The following is a 16,540-nucleotide window of genomic DNA, read 5'->3' as shown; positions in this document are numbered from 1 at the left end:
TGAATTTAATTGCTGCTTTATAGCACCTTTTTGTCTTAACGGTACCATTTTGACCTGAGATCAGATTCTAAAAATGTCTTCTACATCCTGACAGTGTTCTGAAAAAGCTATGTTTCTATGTCAGTGGTTCTTCGATTTTTCAAAAATAGCAGACCTACAAGCTTGTAGTGCGCCACTCGGTGGCGCGCTATGAGCTTGTAGATCTGCTATTTTTCAATGGCTAAAGCATAACATAATGCTAACACCAAAAGTGGTTCCCGCCCAAAATGGGTTAAACTGCAGCAGTCCTATTCTGTGGGGAACATTCACCAAAAAGACTTGTATAGGCTTGCTATTTTGAAATAGCCGATGTATATAGGGTTCGTGTGGCTTAGTCGCTTGTTTTGGGCTTGTTTTCATAGACCCGATGGCTTGTTTTTCTCGCAAGATCTGGCAACACTGACTCAGATCCAGGTTCCAGGGAACCGGCGTCAGCGTCCGAGAACACCTGACAGAAAGGCAGGAATAATAAATACCTCACACAGACCCAAGACCCAAACGTGGAACAACGTGAAAGAACACGCTAGGGAAGAAGTGCTAGCCTCAGCCTTTACGTAATCTTTGTTTACATTCCTGCCCCAAACCCCACTCCACTCCTCACTCCTCCAACGCTATATTGAGCCACTGCCAGTTCCCAGAATCCCCATGGCTCTACTGACTCTGACATCAGCTGCACGCACGCACGCACGCACGCACGCACGCACGCACGCACACAAAAACACACACACACAAAAACACACACACACACACACACACATACACACACACACACACACACACACAGAGAGAGAGAGAGAGAGAGAGAGAGCAGACGCTGGACAATTTCCAACATTGCACTTGGAAGCCAAAAAACAGCATTCCCTCAGCCTCACATGTTCCGCTTGGCTCTGAGTCAAACACCTGAACTGCAACCCCCCCCCCCCCCCCCTTCCTCTCCCCCCCTCCTCCCATGATGACATGCTTCTGTCTTCATTCAGGAGGTACACTTTAACCATTTTTAATCTGGCATCCCTATTTTGGGCACATTTTCTAAACATTCTCCTGTCCTTATGACCCGGTTACAAGACCAGACCCCCCCCCCCCCCCCCCCCCCCCCCCCCTCCTTTTTGTTAAACCAAACCCACTGCACACTAGGACTTCCCCTCAGACACCGGTCCACTCAAATTAAAACGAGGAGCTTCCCTCCCTCATGACATGACCGCAGTCACGCAACCAGGTTCAAATGATGACATTTAACACTTTGTGCGTCCTCTAAATAATAATGAGGACACAGTAGCTCAGAGGATCGGTGTATAGGGGTATAGGCTACAGGAGAGGTGAGGGTCGCTGGTGGGGATCGATGGAGTCTCTTAAAGGACAATGAGATCCTATAGTAGCGTGTCAGAGACAACGTAAACAAACAGTTACTTGGCAAGCTAGGTCAGTAGTAGCTAGGTTAGCAGTAGCTAGGTTAGCAGTAGTAGTAGTAGCTAGGTTGGCTGCGTGGCAGCCGACCTCCCGTTAGTTTGACTATTACTAACCTTACTAACCCTATCTCTAACCCTATAACCTAAACATAACCGCAAGCACGGGAGCAGCGCATGTTCGCCAACCTTAATGCATGTTCGCCGTCTGATATATTCTATTCACCAAACTGTTTATCGCTCATCAAATCTTTTCAAGATCAACTCTGTGGTGAAGAGGAAGCATGCACACCAGCTGAGTCTAATTATAATTTAGGTATTTAGCTCTTAGCCTCTTATCCAGTGTGACCTACAATAATAATTGATAATAATAATCAAATGCAGAGAGACAGTGTGGTGCCTCAATACACTAATCACAGGAAAACCAAGAACCGCTAGCATTTGTCAAAACAATATACTATCAAAAGATAATCTGTACATTGAAACTACAGGATGCATGCCAAGTAAACAATGGACCCCTGTCTGTCTAAGTAACTATGTTCAGAGAACTTCAGACGTGTTTGACTGCTGGCTCTGATCAAAACATCAACTGACACATCAGGGAAGAGAACTAAATGGTAGCCTGTGTGCCAGACAGACAGACAGCCAGCCAGCCAGCCAGATAGCCAGCCAGCCAGACAGACAGACAGACAGACAGACAGACAGACAGACAGGACAGACCATATCAGTAGGCCCATCCCAATAAGTGTCATTCCCTTGTTGAGCTCGACTTCCTGTGGCCACTAACAGCCCTTCCCCCTTTGGTGTGGGTGTGTGTGTGTGTGTGTGTGTGTGTGTGTGTGTGTGTGTGTGTGTTTGATTATACATGTACATGTTTGTGTATGTTATGTATGTATGTACATCTGAAAGAGTGAGGGAGCGGGAGACAGACAGACAGAGAGAGAGAGAGAGTGTGAGAGAGAGACAAAGAGTGTGTGTGTGTGTGTGTGGTGCGTGCGTGCGTGCGTGTGTGTGTGTGTGTGTGTGTGTGTGTGCGCGTGTGTGTGAGTGAATGAGTGTTTGAACAAAATCAATGTTTAATGCCAGCTCTCCTCCGTTCCGCCTGATCACTGTGAGTGCCATGAATGTTTAAATACGCCACTCATACTATATTGTCCATCTGCTCTCCATCTGGCCTGCAAGGCGCACGCACGCACGCACGCACGCACGCACGCACGCACGCACGCACGCGCACGCACACACACACACACACACACACACACACACACACACACAAGAATGACAGAGAGAAAGACAGAGAGAGAGAGACAGGGATGGAGGCTACATTTCAAAGGCTTTTGAACCGTTTGGCCTGAGGACGATATTGTTGGGAGGCCACTCTCTGTGTGCGTGACTGTGTGTGTGTGTGTGTGTGTGTGTGTGTGTGTGTGTGTGTGTGTGTGTGTGTGTGTGTGTGTGTGTGTGTGTCTGTGTGCGTGCGTGCGTGCATGCGTGCAGTTTTCAATTCAAGCTCTTATGTTCCTAATTGTGCGACTAAAGGGCAGCCTGCACACACATGTGTGAGCTTTCCAACGTATCCACAGCAGTACTAAGCTCTTACAGTAGTATCACAATATTACGGCAGTGTTAGTACAGTGTCGCTGGCAGCAGTAAAGTCATGTTTCTGAGCTGACAAACAAACACTCTCTCTCTCTCTCTCTCTCTCTCTCTCTCACCAGCACATGATGACTGTCACCTAAACACACCTGCTAAAAGGTCAGCAGTTGTTTCAGGGTATTTGGCCAGGATATAAAAGATAACGCCCACAGGCCTGCATCTCATCCCCTGAACACATAACGACAACCAGAGGTGGAAAAAGTGCTACATGTATTTTCTTTTACTTAAGTAAGAGTGTCAATACTGCAATGTAGAAATGTAGTTACAGGTAAAAGTTCGGAAATCAAAACGTTCCTGAGTAAAAGTACAAGAGTAATGGCATCAAAATATATGTATTAACACTTTGAGGGCTTTAAATTGTTTAATCAAACAATCAACTCTGCTTAATACGCTAAACCCGATATTTGTTTTATGTGTTTAATTCGCCGTATTTTAACCCTTGAACTCCCGTTGACGGATTTGACGGAATTGATCAATACATCCAAACCTCCCGTTGACGGAATTGACGGGCTGTCAATCGGGAGCCTAATCGGGAGCTTTATGTAGCAAAATTTTGCATTTTTTGGCTAATTTGGCTAACGGCCGATCTTCCTAAAACTGGCCGAAATCCGCGCGTGCATGGTCGATCACGCACGCGCGTGATCGCAATACTATAGTCTTGCCCCGTCAAAATGAGATATAGTGTGTAAATCGCGGATTTTTCTTTTGGCATTAAAATGATGAATTAAAAATATGAATATATGTCACAAAAGGGCTGCTATTGGGGGTGGCAGTTAATAATTAAAAAGAAACTGCGGCTTTGTCAACCCATGCTCTGGGCTGCTAGGGCTTCTGGGAAATTGAGCCCAATGCAAGTGAACGAGGGGGTAGGGACAATCTTGGCTCGCTTTGCTCTTTGTCTGTGACCTGGATCAAGGAAGTGGCTTTTTTGTCGGCTCAATAAGAAATGCTGGGAGTGTTTACTAGCGTTTTTTCACGGATCAAAATACTTTGGCGTATGCTGCAAAGGTAATAAAACAATCTAGGCAGCGTAGAATATTTGATTAAATAGCGGGGAACGCAGGTTACGTCCTGTTAAAATATTTTGAAAATAGCAGATCTACAAGCTCCTAACGCACTGCATCACGATGCGTTGTGAGCTTGTAGCGCTGCTATTTTCAAATAGCCAACGTTTAAATAGGGCTGGAGGGGTTAATGTATGTTTTGTAATAATAATACAAATCTACAAAGCAAAAAGTACAATATTTGCCACTGAAATATAGTGGAGTAGAAGTGAAAGTATTGAAAATTGGAAATTAGTACTTAGTACAGACGACAACAGTGTGTCCTTGAGCAAGACGGCAACTCCAGAGCAGCTCGGTCACGGAGTCACAGCGGCAGGCAGGCAGTCAGAGTGCTGGCCGTTGGCAGCACCTCAAAGGCAAAGGTGTCATGTCATTAACCAACCTGACTAAGTAAATGGATCAATTCCCCTGTACCCCCCCGTGAGTCAGAGAGTAAACGTTGGCGAGACTGATCAGCTAACACTGTAAGTTAGCTGTATAGGTTGCTTCCTGGTGACACAGGTCCAATGCTAATTTCCTCCTCCGGTTTGCTTCCTTAAGTACTCCTGTGATTTAGCACCGAAAGACAATCCTCCCTCCACCTTATCACATGTCACATGGGAACCCGGGGCAGGACGTGAGAGCGTTGTTCGCCCGCACTGACTGGTGTAGGCTGGCCGGCGGCATCCAAAATTCAACGGCTACACTTTCTTTTTACTATTTTACTACTAAAGCACACACTTTCCACTGTCCACTTTATATAATTAATTAGTTTAGTTTAAACCGCACACGCACGCACGCGTGCACACACACACACACACACACACACACACACACACACACACACACACACACACACACACACACACAACATTTTTCGTTAATGCTAATTAACGAGAATTAGCAAATATTTATAAGAATAGTCAGCTCTACAAGCTTGTGCTTTATATGTCGGCTATGTTCGCCACATGACATCATCGTATGACAAAGTATTAAATAGGGCTTAAAACCATTTAAACCCAGCATCCTTAGTTGACCGGGGTCGCCCAGGGCTCTGTACCAGATATTCTAACATTTCCCCATACACCAAAAATCTTTGCTAAAAATAAGCCTATCTACAAGCTCAGATAGCACTATTGTGAGCACTGATCGGCTGTTTTCACCAAATGTTTTCCCCCCAGAAACAGGCACTTTTTACAAGTCGTTAAAGTGGTTAATTCAGTGTCTGGTAAATTAGAAACACATACATTTTTCCTAGCAATGGCCAAAATGTTACTAGTATAATAATGCTACGTCGGTTTTAATTTCCCAGCCTGCTGGGTGGAGATAAGGACAGAGGAGGCCTCCAGACATTAACTGCTTGTAGGAACAAGTGAGTCCATGTGCGTTTCGCAGAGAGCATAGAAAACCATCCCAGGAGACCAAAAAAGGATGGGGGTTGCAGCCGAACGGCTGCTGTGTCATGGATATATATGTATTTATATATATATATATATATATATGTGAGAGGGCAGGTTTGTGAGTGTATGAATGTGGTCTGGAGGTGAGTGGAAGGAGGGGTGGGGGTGGTGGTGATCTGAAATAAGACCGTTCCGATACACCAGCCAAGCAAATCTGCTTCGCTGGTGGAAGCCGCGCAGAAGATACCGACGACGCCGGTATAACTTGATATCTGCACAAATCCTTTTTTTAATACGATCGCATGCACTGACGCACTTCGCCAGGGCCAACATATGCTATATCAAGACACCAACAGGGCACGGCGCCCGGGATAACTTGATTAATTAGTCCGTTTATTACATATCTGAACAGGTGAACTTGGGGAGCCCAGCTGCGCTTGATTTAGTCTGACCTTTCGACCTTTCCAAGGAGGAAGAGAGGAGAAGATGGCTGCCTCTGTGTGTGTGTGTGTGTGTGTGTGTGTGTGTGTGTGTGTGTGTGTGTGTGTGTGTGTGTGTGTGTGTGTGTGTGTGTGTTTGTGTGTGTATGGTCTGCTGACTGACTGACTGGAGCCTAGGGCTCGCCTCACCTGAATGTCCAGTTTTCATTTCAACTGGTTCTTCATGATTGTGTATGTGACTAGCTAGGTAGGTATGTGTGTGTGTGTGTGTGTGTGTGTGTGTGTGTGTGTGTGTGTGTGTGTGTGTGTGTGTGTGTGTGTGTGTGTGTGTGTGTGTGTGTGTGTGTGTGTGTGTGTGTGTGTGTGTGTGTGTGTGTGTGTGTCTTTAAACTTTTTAAAACTTTTATACTTATCGTTATTTATTTATTTACTGTTTTACTTATGTGTATTGTGGAGCATCACCCAACCGTTCACAATGCTGTACCTGTACATCTGTGTGACAATAAACACCTTGAACCTTGTGTGTGTGTGTGTGCGTGCGCACGCGTGCATGCGTGTTTATGTCTGTATGGACGAGCATGTGTGAATGTGAATGTGTTTTGCACGTGTGAATGTACAGTGTGTTTGTGTGTGTGTGTGTGTGTGTGTGTGTGTGTGTGTGTACAGTACACACACACGAATAGGTCTATAGGAAGGTTATTTTTTTTCCGTTTAGAGGATCTCTAACTGCCGTGTCCTGATAGAAGCCGGCAGGTCTTGTGCAGAGGGTCTGTGGGTCCAGAATGGACAGATTATCGCGGTGCCTCAGGCACATTCCAACCGCCTCCACCCACCCACCCACCCACCCACCCAAAATAAACTGTACAACCCTTAACCCCTTCCTACCCACGCTGTCCTGCTATGTACCTTCGGCAGAAACACCTCGTACGTTTACAAAGCCATGTTTTGTGTTCATCCTGAACATTTATTTGCACAGTCCCGTGGGCCGCGGGTTAGATTAACACGGAAACTCATTAGCACACAGAAGCCGGGGGGGGGGGGGGGGGGGGGGGGGGAATAGCTATACGCACGTGTGGAGAGAAGGATGAATTTGTAAAGGAATACTACGCCGTCAGAATCATGAATTGAATTATGAACGATTATGTATTGAACATCCAGGATCTGAATGGAAACGGATATCCGTTTGACTGTACTTTACATTTCTGCCTATTGCCTAATAAAAGTATTCAATCAATCAATTTGTGGATGTTTGGGGCACTAACGTTCTCAATCAATGCAAAACCTTTTTTGATCACATGCAACAGGTTGGGAAGACGACCTTTTATTTATTTCCGATTCTGAACGTGACGTTGTGCCGCGTGATCGTACCCAGAATTCACTGCATAGGTTCGGTTCCCTTAGTAGTTCAGGCTGATGTCTCTGACGTGTGTGATCTGTCGTGCTTACCGATTTCTGACGGGAGCAATTATAGGCGCCCCATGTCATGCTCATAGGCACTCGGGCACTAACTCATGGGGAGCCGGGCATCGAACCGGGGAACCTTCTGACACCCAGTGGGGCCGCTCTACCTCCGGAGCCACGGCGGTCAGTGAGCGACGTTGGCGTGTAAAACATAGAGGTATCGTGCGCTGACAGACTGAAGCCTCTTTCATATAAACAGTGGGGCCTCTCTCATAATGTCATTCCACTAGCGTGTTTACAGTAAACGGCTGCATAGCGGAGCAGTTAAACTGCACCCCATCCCCCTGCGCACGCACACACACCACACACACCACACACACACACACACACACACACCACACACACCACACACACACACACACACCACACACACACACACCACACACACACACACACACACACACACACACACTTTATTTTTACAATCCCCCAGTCGAGGGGGAGAGGGGGCTGTTGTTGGTATACTCAAAACAGGAAAATAACTTTTCCATTCCCAGAACACATCAGCAACAACAAAAACAAAGGCATATCATACGCCAGCTGGCTGAGACGAAACCACACGGTAATCAGTGATTCACGTTGCAAATAAAAAACGGCTTATCTAATTTGTTCGTGTCGATTCATTGATGTTATATAAGAAATGTAAAAAGGAATGAACAAAAATAAAAGAAACCGCTTCTCGATTATCCCATTAACCTATGAGCCAGATGAAGTCAGGTCGGATGCCTTCGATACATCACATGTATACGATCGCACTGTAAACGCTTCAACGTAATTAGTTTGGAGAGGAGTTTGGTTTCATTGAACAGTTGAACACGCGCGCAATGTGATGACGAGTCGAGTTTCAGGGACAGGAACATCCCAAGAATGTGTGCTGCCCGGCGAAGTGAGTGAGGCGACACATTTTGACAGACTTCCCATTAACCCATTCTGGACGGGGACCCCCTGTTGGTGTTTTAAGCATTATGTTATACTATAGCTATTGAAAAATAGCAGGCTACGAGCTTGTAGATCTGCTATTTTTCAAAAATCGTGGAAAATGTGACGCAAATCTTTGAATATATATTCTTTCAGAGCGAAGGTATTTAACTCAAATCTTAACCAAATACAGATAATTCTGGGGGTCCTTGACATGCAAAAGGTTGAGCACCACATAGAAACATAGGTTTTTCAGAAAACGGTTAGGATTTAGAAGACATCTTTTTTAGAATCGTCCTCAGGTTTAAATGGAACCCATTTTGGGCGGGAACCCCTTATGGTGTTTTAAACATTATGTTATAATTTAGCTATTGAAAAAAGCAGATCTACAAGCTCATAGCGCGCCACCGAGTGGCGCGCTACGAGCTTGTAGGTCTGCTATTTTTGAAAAATCGTGAAAATATTTATTTCAGAAAACTGGAGGATTTAGAAGATTTTTTTTAAATGTTGAGGGCAGGTCTAAATGGGTTAAGAGCTAAATATTGACCACAGCGATTGGGGCTGGTGGTAATGTCACACCGACGGTGGAGTGGCTACTGCACATGTAGCGGGGTGTTGATACGGGACAGATTTAAAGGGTGTGGATGCTGGACGGTGGATAATGTGTCCGATGAAGACCCCACCTGTCCCGTTCCCATTTGATACGGGACATCAATCTAGTTCAATCTGGCTCAGCAGTTTCCCAAAACACTGGAGTCGAGGAGAGGAGGGCCCCATTTTATGGGTGGCCGCGAACAACCCTGTGTGTTCATGGTGGATTTCCTATGTTTTGTTTTCGATTATTATTGTTAATAATTCAAAGATAATAATAATTGCAAAGGAATTCCATACATTTAAAAACACAAAAAAGTGAGGAAAAAAAGTGAAAATAGCTGATCTAGAACACACGTTGTCAAATGAGCAAGCTCTGTTCCCCATTATTATTATAATGATGTGTAATACCACGTTATTCTGGAGCAAAAATCTCGATATCGCGGGGTGGGTGTTTGCATAAAATGTTCACACAATGAGACTTTTGATAAATAATCATCTGTAATTCCTGCATTAAAAAAAAATGATAACGGAAAACAATTAGGGTAGCTAGACAGTCATGTAATTTGCAGACAATGACGTCACTTTACTGTAAATGCAACCTTCAAAACTAGTAAAGGACAACACTCATGCCATATTAAACCAGCTCAGTGTCCACCATGAGATTGGGAGGTCAGGGGTTGGATCCCCGGTCAGGTCATACAGTACCAAGGACTATGAACATGGGAGCCAATGGCTCCCTGCTGGCCTGCTTACCACTCAACATGAAGGGATGGATTAGGGGTAAATCCCTACGACATGCATTACAGCATGTCCATGGGGTGTACTTGTCCATCAAGCTGCCTCGATCAAGCTGCCATAGGGCAGGAGATAGACTCCTGCCCTAGGGTCCACATGGCTCGGCAAGGTTTAATACAACTTACTATGTCATCACGATGTCTATGATATCCAAAATCCCAGGCGATACATGTCGCATATCACGATATTGATATGATATCAATATAAATGGGGGGCAACTAATAGTCAGCACAGTACCCAAGTCAGAGCCACAGGAGACCTGGAATAGATTTGAAAAGTCTATTTCTGTGTCCCCAGAATGATCATGAAGCCAGTGCCATGTACATATGCTGGGCTATGAGGAAACAGGTGAGGAGACGAGGATGAGAGAGACAGATGGATGTCTTCAAACCACTTGAACCCGAGCTTCCCTATATATTCTGGGGGTGACACTCCTCAAAGATAGCCATGAGTTCATTCCTCGAGAACATTATTACTCGAAAACAACCAACAACAAGAAAGTCTTAGAGTACAAAAGTAGAAAGTACTCATTGATCAGAATGTACTGTTTCACACGTTTTCAAATGCATAAAATGTATAAAAACAGCAGATCTACATCTAGCGTGTAGATTGCCTATTTTCAAATGGCCAAAATGTACAGTATATAGGGCTGAAGTGGTTAATGTATGTAATGTGCTTAGGTACTTCCCATCACTGCATTTTACAGTGTAGAATGAGGGGGGGGGGGTTCCATTGTGGTCAAGTGTTGGTCAGTCATGGAGTGGACATGTTGCAGTTCATTTGGCAGCGGGTCCTACCTGTCTGAACTGCTCCTCGTAGGTCCAGTCGGCGTGGTCCTGCGCGGCCGCCAGCTGGCTGAGCGCAGAGGCGCTGTGCGGGGGCAGCAGGGCCACGCGGGGCTCCTGGTCCAGGCAGGGCCGGGCCTTCAGCAGCTGGGTGGAGTGCGGGTGGAGCTGGCGGTGGGGCAGCAGGAGGATGCCCTTGCCGGGCGCCACCGCCTCGCGGCCCGTGGGCAGGCCCACGCCCCTCTCCTCCCCGCCGACGACGCCGACCCCGCCCAGCTCGTCGTCGAAGTCCTCCTCCATCTCGCCCTCGAAGTCGTCCTCGTCCCATTTCTGTTTGCTGTGGACGGAGGTTTGGAAATGGTTGGTCGTCGGGTAATGAAGGTGACCGTCTCACAATGACTTTGCACAGTGACCCCTTCCCTAAAGATGGCGATTCATGCTTGGTGCGACAAGTGTCGGAGCGGCGCGCCGCGAGACGAAAGCGGCGCCGAAGCGACAAATTATGTGCGGCGGAGCACGGCATAAATGAAAGTTTGCGGACGCCTCCTAAAATTGTTTAGTACGCTTATTGGTTGGGAAGTCAAACGTACGCTCCGTTACAACAGAGACAGACCACATTTACGCAGCTCGTTTTAAGGTTTGTGGGAGACGCTTGTCAGCGACTCGCAGACGGTATGAATGCCCAAAACTCACAACATGAGACATGCTGTGCGTCATTCGACACTCAACGCTCAAAGCATATATTGGCCTTGATGGGGGGGACAAGTGGACTCAAACCATGCCAAGAAAATGTCCCTGCAGCATAACCTCAAGAATAACAGAGCCACCAGACCCCCTCAATGAGGACAAGCATTTACTTTGTAGGCACGGACCGTTCTATTGACGTATGCCACGCACGCATTCACCCACTGTATTCTGTGGTGCCAGCGCCTGGCGGTTTGGCACCACGGAAATGTCAAAAGTTTGTTTACAAATATTTCTTTGTAATGGGGAGTTAATGACTTTGCACTCATTGCTCATGTTGTCCTCAGACGAGCCCGCCGCCGTCGAGTGGCCACCGAGTGGCGCGCTACGAGCTTGTAGGTCTGCTATTTTTGAAAAATCAAAGAACGACTGACATAGAAACAGCTTTTTCAGAAAACTGTCAGGATGTAGAAGACATTTTTAGAATCTGATCTCAGGTCAAAATGGGTTAACATTCACCTGAGGAAGAGTTGCTCTTCTGTTTTTCGTTACAAATCACACTAATGCAGTAAATGCACACAAGCGTCGCTCTCATCACTTCCTCTGTTTGCTACACATATACGGGTAGCAACAAAACCCAAAAGAAACCCAACACAAGCAAATACATAAATGGTTTCATGGTCATTTTAGATGAACCGTGCAGATTATTGGCATCAACATTGATTCTCTTGGTAATTGTATAAGCCATAGCTTTTTAGGTCTTTCCAAGTTCAGTTGAGACATAAATCCAACTCCTAGTTCTCAGCACTTGCACATACTGTAATCAAATACCCACCGCAGTTGGGCAGTGCCCAGCTAGTAACCATGGTTACTCCAAACACACGCTGCAGAAAGGCAGAATCAGAGCAATGGGAAATTGGCAAATCTCCTCCGGTCACCCCCCATACGGTAATAAGTACTGATGGATTATAGCACGATGGAGCTAAATGACAAAATCTAAGTGAGAACACTAACATTAGAATAGAATTTTGATGAATCATGAATCGGATGATACTGTACTGCATCTCTCAATAAAGGAAACATTGGGTTTTGAGGAATTCAATCCTATCAAAGTAGGAATGACAAAGGACCCATGTGTCAAAAAGGCAGTATGCTAAGGTAGAAAAATAGGCCAGTAATAGGCCAACATTGATCGCCGACAAGGGATCACACACGGCAATATTTGACTAGGATCCGATACATACATTATTTTGGTTTTATTCCAATTCATTTGAACCAACATCTATTCTAGGGAGTGCAAGGCTCCCGTAGAGCGAGAGGCTCCCGACCTCCGTGCACGAGAGCGAGACAGGGCGATAATGACTTTCATAAAATTATTCTCTCTCTCTCTCTCTCTCTCTCTCTCTCTCTCTCTCTCTCTCTCCCTCTCTCTCTCCTGCGTGTGACACACGAGCGAGAGAGAGAGAGAGAGAGAGAGCGAGAAGGGCAGAAATTTGCAAAAAGCAGTGGGCCAATCTAAGTATAGCATTAACTTTGGGGTACGATGGTGTCCCGTGCATGGCCTCTATACTCACATCACCTCCTCCTCCTCGGAGCCCATCATGTCCTTGTACTGCTCCTCCTCCTCCTCGTCATCCTCGTCGTCCTCCTCCTCCCCCCCGCTGCTCCTCTCCGACATGGGGCTGTCCCGGCTGCTCCTCTGCAGCCCGGCGGCCACCGCCCGCATGGCCGCCAGCGCCGCCATCTGCGCCTGCGCCTGCTCCGGGTCGGGGGTGGTCCCGCCCCCGGGGCTCCCCATGATCTGGTCTCCTCCTGCCGCTGGGGACGATGGACGGGGACCACGTCAAAGTAACATCACAAAGAATTATTACGATTAAAGGAGCATTCAGTGATTTGGGTGATTTGGAAAACCACCCAGTCCGCCCCGGTAACAAAATGTGCACATGCACGCTCTACAGTGGGGGGAAGTGCAACAGGCCAACAGCATGTGCACCAAGGCCCGCCCCCAGTCGATCATGATTGGAGGAAGGCCCCTCTCATCCTGATTGGATGAAGGCTTTGCCAACCGCCACCAAAACTGAAACTAGGGTTTTTTGACCCCAGGGGCTCACTGGGGACAGGGAGGAACTCCATATGGTCAGCACACTCTATAGTAGGGAGGATTATCCAGAAAAAAAGAAAAAAGAAGTGATATTTGAATTAAGTAAAATCACTGAATATACCTTTAATGATATTATCGCGATAATCAAAAAAAGTTAATCAAAAACCCTAAAATGCCACTTTTGTTGCCCGCTTTAACCCTGTGCGATCTACAAGCTCACAACGCGTTGTAAACTTGTAGATCTGCTATTTTTGGCGAATCGATTTGTGCAGAGTAAAATGAGAGTGTACAACATTTGTACAGGTCTAATCAAGTATAAAGGGTTTTAAGTGGTACTGAATTTGCAACTCAACAAAAGCGAATTCATCCAAGGACGGATTAATTCAGATCTCTGCGATACGTTTATCGTGAGCGTTTTTGAGCCCCCTCCTATGCACAGCTTTGTGTGTTTGTGTGAATCATAGCGATGATTTGATTGGCTGAGCAGCACCCCATAGCGATGATTTGATTGGCTGAGCAAAGTACATATTGAGGATAAAAAGTGAGGACAAAAATGTGAAGACGGAAAAGCGAAGACGCAAATTGCGATTGGCCGGAATGTGATTATGTATGATGCTAAGAGCACCCCTCACTTCATACGTGTGTGATTTTTTTTATTATCACGACAATAAACAACAACATAATCCTGGTCTCTAAACCTCCTCCCCCTGGCCAGCCCAGGCGCCTGATGGAGGGGAATGAAACGTGTTCCTTCCACGCGCTACGTCCGTCCGGGGAAACTCCCCACTGTCAAGTGAAAAGAAGCAGCCTGGACTCCTCATGCATAGAAGGAAGCATGAGGTCAGTCCGCTGCCCCCCCCCAGGTTGGCAGAGGAAGTGTAGCGCCCAGGATTACATTAGATAATTGACACTGGGTGAAAAAATGGGTTGCAAAACCGTGGGATGAAAATTGAAAGAACAACAAACATAATATGGGCCCTGCATGCCTACCTCCTACCGCAGCGGCGGCAGCTCCTCCCCCTCCCCCGGTGGCGGCGAGGGGGCGTGGCTGTGCGTGGAGGTGGTGGTGGTGGTGGGCGGCGGCTTGCGCCTGCTGCTGCTCCAGCTCCATCAGCAGCTTGGCTCTCTGCTGTCTGTGGAGGTTCTCCATCACCGCCTGCAGCTTCATCTCCAGCGCCCTCCTCCTGCACGGAGGTCACATGGGGAAGATTAGACTACCGTATCTGTGGGTCACCCACACATCTGTATGGGTTGGGTTAACTTGGGTACCTTTAATTTTTGTTTCCTACAAGATTTGTGCCGCATTTTCACAATTTTTCAAAAATAGCAGACCTACAAGCTCGTAGCGCGCCACTCGGTGGCGCGCTATGAGCTTTAGCTATTTTTCAATAGCTAAAGTATAACATAATGCTTAGTTAAAACACCAAAAGGGGTTCCCGCATCTACAAGAGGAATTGACATTGGAAGAGTGGAGCACAGCCTGTATGGAGGCTCAATCCCAGACGGGTAACACTTGGTTAAAACTATTGCAATATAATTGGCTGATGAGGGTGTATATCACTCCAGAGAAATTAAATAAATTTAGTGTAGATATTCCAGATACTTGTATCAGATGTGGTAAAGACAAAGGTACACTTTTCCATTGTCTGTGGGCATGCCCAAGAGTGAAAGAGTTCTGGGAAGAAGTAAGGAGGGAGATTCAGAAGATATTGTTGATAAATATTGAGCTTGACCCGAAACTGTTTCTATTAGGTCTTTACCCACCTTGCCATAAGATTCAGAGTAGCGAACAAAGATTTCTAGATTTATGTTTACTACAAGCCAAAAGGGCTATAGCTTTATCGTGGAAAAAGATAGGCAAACCCAGTATTGCTCAGTGGTCTATGGAGCTATAATTGTGTCTTCCTCTGGAAAGAATCACTTGTACTTTGAAGAATAAACAAAAGATGTTTGATAAAATATAGGGACGGTTTATCCAATATATTACGGTTAATGATTTATCTTATTTAATGGTGGAAACTGAAAATGTCTAATTGTATTCTCTGCAGCTGTTTGGTCTTGTGGCCATAAGGACTCTGTTGTTGTTACCAGTCTAAGTGCCCTTATTTTAATATACTGTATTTATATGTATGTACTGTATGTTTTTGTTTGTTTTTTTGTTTTGTTTTTTAAGTAATTGTATTGTCTGATGTTTTATGTATTGTTCTGTTGTATTGTCTGTTTGTACAAAAAAAGAAAATGCAATAAATATATTGTTAAAAAAAGGGGGTTCCCGCCGAAAAAAAATATATATCCAAAAATATTCCCAAGAAATCATGATTAAACATTTGGAAACCACTCAAGCTGCTGTGTTTCCAGTGAGCCAACATGCACAATAGCAGCACCCTGACTCTGTTTGACCAGAATGGAACACATGTGCCTTGACTAGTATCATCAGCGGTAACACCTGTGTAGGAAGTCGGAAGAGCCCGCAGGTACAGTATAGGAAGAGTTATTTCCAGAATGGCGTGTGTGAATTAGAGACTATCGCTGCGACAGGCCTACCTCCTCTTCCTTCTCCTGTCCTCCTCCACCTCCGCCCTCCTGCTTTTCCTCCGAAGAAGCACCCTGAAGGGAGGGTGTTGGGTGGGGGACGGGGTCGTTGGCGGCGGGTCTCCCAGCTGCTCGGTCAGTGTGGCGGCGGGCTTCAGTGCAGACGCTCCTCCTCTGCGGCGTGGGGGCTGCAGCGAGGAGGAGTAGCCCCCCTGCTGGCAGCTGGCGGTGTCGGTGGTGGTGTTGGGGGGGGTGTGCTGGGGGGGCTTTGAAGGGAGGAGGAGGAGGAGGGCTGGTCGCAGCAGGAGCAGTGAGACATGCACTCAGCTGTGGAGTCGCGCGGCTGGAGAAATGGGCTCCTCGTCGGGGGCCTGCGAGGGTCTAGGAGGAGGAGAAGAAGAAGAAGAAGGGCTCCCAGGCTACAGAGGGTCCACTGTTCCACTTAGTAAGGCACAAAACAGCTGTGGGGCCGGGGGGGGCGGGGCACCGTGACTGACAGCTACCAAGTCCTGTGAGAGAAAGACAAAACGGAAAAGTAAAAATGGTCACTTCTCTCGTTTGTGGGTTTTCTTCTTGAGTGACAGTTTAATTTCCCCCTAATGTAAGTGTCATGCCAGTTCCTCCCATGTTGTATAGTCACTGTCAACCCCTACAGCCTAGGACAGGGTTCCCCAATTAATTTTCCTCAA

The 16,540-nt window shown here is 46.4% G+C and overlaps 1 protein-coding gene across 1 annotated transcript in view; it reads right to left on the bottom strand.

The window, feature by feature from the left end:
• Positions 1-15,970, bottom strand: part of arid3a (AT-rich interactive domain 3A) — a 47,390-nt gene extending 31,420 nt beyond the window's left edge. The window contains exons 1-5 of the mRNA XM_079505520.1: positions 15,864-15,970; positions 14,310-14,503; positions 12,793-13,036; positions 10,547-10,871; positions 10,074-10,083 (exon numbers count right to left, since the gene is read on the bottom strand). Of these exons, the coding sequence (XP_079361646.1) occupies positions 10,074-10,083; positions 10,547-10,871; positions 12,793-13,036; positions 14,310-14,487 (757 nt within the window). The 5' untranslated portion in view covers positions 14,488-14,503; positions 15,864-15,970. The remainder of the gene's footprint in view (positions 1-10,073; positions 10,084-10,546; positions 10,872-12,792; positions 13,037-14,309; positions 14,504-15,863) is intronic.
• Positions 15,971-16,540: the final 570 nt, after the last annotated feature.

Source organism: Electrona antarctica (genome assembly GCF_951216825.1).
Source record: "Electrona antarctica genome assembly, chromosome: 7".
NCBI classification, from domain to species: domain Eukaryota; kingdom Metazoa; phylum Chordata; class Actinopteri; order Myctophiformes; family Myctophidae; genus Electrona; species Electrona antarctica.
This window is presented reverse-complemented; position numbering and strand designations above follow the sequence as displayed.